Below are 3919 nucleotides of genomic sequence, written 5' to 3'. Positions count from 1 at the left end.
ATATATATATATATATATATATATATATATATATATATATATATATATATATATATATATATATATATATATATATATATATATATATATAGTCATTGATATATATAAACTTTGTTTCTTGGGGCTACACCACGAAATGCCGCACCGGGTGACACCCGACCTAGTGACGCCACTGGATCTAATCTTAATTGCTTTCAATTGATTGATTTTAATTAACGCATGCTGGCTAGCTGTGTATTTTTCAATTAATTGTTGATGCAACTTCATGCCTGTTACTTTATACCGTATAGAGGTAAGTCTTTCTGTTGATAACAATTTTTCTTCGCAGTTTTTATTACAGTAAAAAGTAAAGTTTAAAAACGATTATTATGATTGTGTAGAATGTTTTTTTACTTTGTAAAGTAAAGTTGTCTTCAGAACTAGCCGGTCCATTAGGCAGGTTAAGTAGAGTTTACCTGTAAAGTGACCTCGGCATATTAAAGGGATAGTGTGATCTTCACTATGCCTCAGCCGCCGTTACTTTCCATAACGCGAGTCAGGTACCTACCACAGTTGGGGTGACCTCGAGAATCTTAGGTAGCTGCCATATGCTCTACTATTAGACCACGTAGTCCCATTATACTGTCTAAAGTAAATTGAATTTTATATTAAAATTCAACTGTTTATTTATCGGATCATCGAATGTCTGTGTACTTGAGTATGTAAGCGTGTTTGTACGTGTACGTGCGTGTATGTATGTATACGCTTAAGTGAATGTGTATTCATTGTCAACATATATAGTAAGTAAGTAAAGTTCCCTTTCAAACCTAACGGTCTACGGGGCAAGTGAAGTAGAGTGAAGAAGGGATAATGTGGTCAGCACTGCTTTGAACCCGGATTCGATTCGAACTCGAGACTAACCGGTTAGCAATCCAGCTCTCTACAGCTAGATCACTTCGTCCCAAGTACATATATGCGACTGTGTTTATCTATTTGTAACTGTAGGTGACTGTGTGCGTCTGCACATACATACGTCTATGTGTGTATGTATAGGTTTGTGTATGCATGACGAATGTGTTAGTATAACTAAATCTGTAGATAAATAATAACAATACACTTTTTATTTCTTATACTTATCATACATTATCTCCCACCAGCTTCAACAACAATGAAAGCCTTGATTAGTATAGTTGTAATGCTAAGCCTGTCTGGTTGCTGTCTTTGTCGTAAGTTAATATTTATACTACATACTTTAGACATAAAAGTCTCAGAACCTCGCGCCTCACCCCCCCCCCCTCCCTCACAGACTGTTGAGTTGGAAACAGAACGTTCATTGACTCGACAAGAACATTATAATTATATTGCTGCGTGAATGAATGCTAAACACATTAGCATTACTTAAACTTGCAACGTTCATTCAGTTGCCACAAAACACTTTAAAACGATGCCTTTTTTTTTTACTATACACCGAATAACGCCTGTAGATAATGCTAGTAAAGTTCCCTTTCGAACCTGACGGTCCACGGGGCAAGTGAAGTAGAGATCAGCTGTTAAAGTGACCTCGGCATTTGACATGATAGTGTGGTCTATTCACAACTATTGGGCTATGTTGTGCAGCCACATTATAAGTCTCGAGTGTGGTCCATTCACAACTATTGGGCTATGTTGTCCAGCCACATTATAAGTCTCGAGTTTGGTCCATTCACAACTATTGGGCTATGTTGTCCTCGCTACGCCTCTGATGTGTCGTTTCCTTATTTCCAGAGGGCTACGACTATGACATCAACGGTTGCCCTACATACTGCCTCACCCTGCCCTCGCTACGCCCCACCCTGCCCTCGCTACGCCTCTGATGTGTCGTTTCCTTATTTCCAGAGGGCTACGACTATGACAGCAACGGTTGCCCTACATACTGCCTCACCCTGCCCTCGCTACGCCTCACCCTGCCCTCGCTACGCCTCTGACGTGTCGTTTCCTTACTTCCAGAGGGCTACGACTATGACAGCAACGGTTGCCCTACATACTGCCTCACCCTGCCCTCGCTACGCCTCACCCTGCCCTCGCTACGCCTCACCCTGCCATCGCTACGCCTCTGACGTGTCGTTTCCTTACTTCCAGAGGGCTACGACTATGACAGCAACGGTTGCCCTACCTACTGCCTCACCCTGCCCTCGCTACGCCTCTGACGTGTCGTTTCCTTACTTCCAGAGGGCTACGACTATGACAGCAACGGTTGCCCTACATACTGCCTCACCCTGCCCTCGCCCGTCTGTGGCAGCGACTGGCGCACCTACACGAACATTTGCCACCTCAAGGCCAGCCGTTGCCGGGGTCGTGACCCCAACCTCAGGATCAGCTTCTACTCGACCTGCAGCAAGAGGTGCGACTACATGGCCCGCGGCGTCTGCCCGCCCAGCGACTGTCCCGGCAAGGTGCTCTGCGGGAGTGACGGGAACACGTACGTTGACCTTTGCACCCTGGAGCTGGCCAATTGTAAGCTTACGTTCCAGACCAGGATCACCGTCAAACACTGCGGTCGCTGTAAGCCGGGGGGCAATTAGTCAACAGGGACCCAGTCGAATACTACGGTCCTTTTGAACCCTGGGGAGAGGGGGGGATGGGGGGGGGAGGGGGTAGTTAGTCAACAGGGACCCATTAGTCAAGGTTTTTAGCGCAATTTCCATTCTGGAGAATTGCGTTAATTAACTCGTCATTTCTGGGAATGGATGGATGATTGAATGAATGAATGAATGAATGTGTGTCCGGGCTTTAAGTCGTATCTCCTCCTCAACGAAGCAATATCGATGACTAGTTCCAAAAGCAATTATGTTAAGCAAGTTACGAGAATGAGCATAGGCCATAAAAATTCCGGGTTTCTTTCATGTATTTCCCGGAAAAGCCAAATAACCTCGAAAAAAATTCAGTTTTTGGCCCATATCTCGGCAACCAGACCACTTAGCGACTTGAAACATGTACCAATCGATTTATGCCATAATTTAGAACAATATTGCCCAAGAAAGTTTTCAAAAATATCCTCTCGTTCGGTCACAAATTTTAAAATTACATAAACACCTACAAACCGATCGTTCTTCTAGCTTGAATGCACCCCAGCATTATACGTCAGAGCTATTTTTAGATAACATAAGGAAATTGCGCATAAATGTCACTAGACTTTTTTAATTAACTTGTTTTTTAGATTAGCCTTAAAATTTTACTTTGTGCGGCTTTCGCTTATAAAAACATGCTTAAGCCCATAACCAGGTCACATTTTTTTGGAAGGATTTAACATATTTTCATATTTATTCAGACCCCACCCCTCCCCTGAAATGACCACACGCTCTGTCCACACACTCATTTTATTCAATAAATAATAAATATAAAAAAATTAGCTATTTCCAGTTTGTAAGGGGATGTAGCCAGAATTCGCCGAAAATATTAATTGAGTTGCTTCTCTTTACACGAAATTAATAGAAAAAAACCGACAAAAAGCTACATATTTTTTGACTTAGCAAGTCTACCTTCTACCTCTAGATCGATTTAACCTAAAACAACGATAACTATTTAATGCTGTAAAATGTGGGTAGGGGGTGGCATTGCAGTGAATTTAAAAGGAGTGCTAAACTTCATTTTAAAACTACCCATTTAAAAAGCAGGATTGTAACTTCGAAATTTTTTTTTTTACCGATGAAATATCGTACATGTATGGCCACTTAAGACTTTGATTAGGTTTATGATTTAGATACAATTTTTTTATCGCGAATTCATACGTATTACACATCTCTCTACACTGTTAGGATCTATTGACACATAAACGCTGTAGAGAGATACTATAGAATTACAGTAATCTTTGTGCTACGTTGTGAACAAGCGATGTTGTGTTTGGCATTTATAACTCTGGCCTATGAAATATAATGACAATAATAATAAAAGTTCTTGTGAA

At 41.4% G+C, this 3919-nt stretch overlaps 1 protein-coding gene across 3 annotated transcripts; it reads left to right on the top strand.

Annotated features, from left to right (window-relative positions):
• Positions 1–205: 205 nt before the first annotated feature.
• On the top strand, positions 206–3919 carry LOC131935243 (follistatin-related protein 3). 3 transcript variants are annotated; one of them, XM_059291605.1, is made up of 3 exons: positions 206–292; positions 1137–1205; positions 2188–3919. In XM_059291605.1, the coding sequence occupies exons 1-3, from the start codon at positions 256–258 to the stop codon at positions 2538–2540; spliced, it is 459 nt and encodes a 152-aa protein (XP_059147588.1). In that variant the 5' UTR covers positions 206–255; the 3' UTR covers positions 2541–3919. The 3 variants fall into 3 exon arrangements, 1 of the variants encoding a protein (XP_059147588.1); XR_009385913.1 differs by lacking the exon at positions 2188–3919 and adding an exon at positions 1855–1911 and having other exon boundaries at positions 257–292; XR_009385914.1 differs by lacking the exon at positions 2188–3919 and adding an exon at positions 1744–1815 and having other exon boundaries at positions 271–292.

This window comes from Physella acuta, unplaced genomic scaffold (assembly GCF_028476545.2).
Source record: "Physella acuta isolate Inbredline_101_S28 unplaced genomic scaffold, ASM2847654v3 ptg000139l, whole genome shotgun sequence".
In the NCBI taxonomy this organism is placed as follows: Eukaryota; Metazoa; Mollusca; class Gastropoda; family Physidae; genus Physella; species Physella acuta.
Note: the sequence above shows the minus strand (reverse complement) of the source record. Positions and strands in the feature narration are given on the sequence as shown.

Coding starts and splice junctions, on each gene's coding strand:
- LOC131935243 (XM_059291605.1), top strand. CDS start 256: ATGCAACTTCATGCCTGTTACTTTATACCGTATAGAG. Junction 293..1,136: donor TTACTTTATACCGTATAGAG/GTAAGTCTTTCT, acceptor ATCTCCCACCAG/CTTCAACAACAATGAAAGCC. Junction 1,206..2,187: donor GTCTGGTTGCTGTCTTTGTC/GTAAGTTAATAT, acceptor CCTTACTTCCAG/AGGGCTACGACTATGACAGC.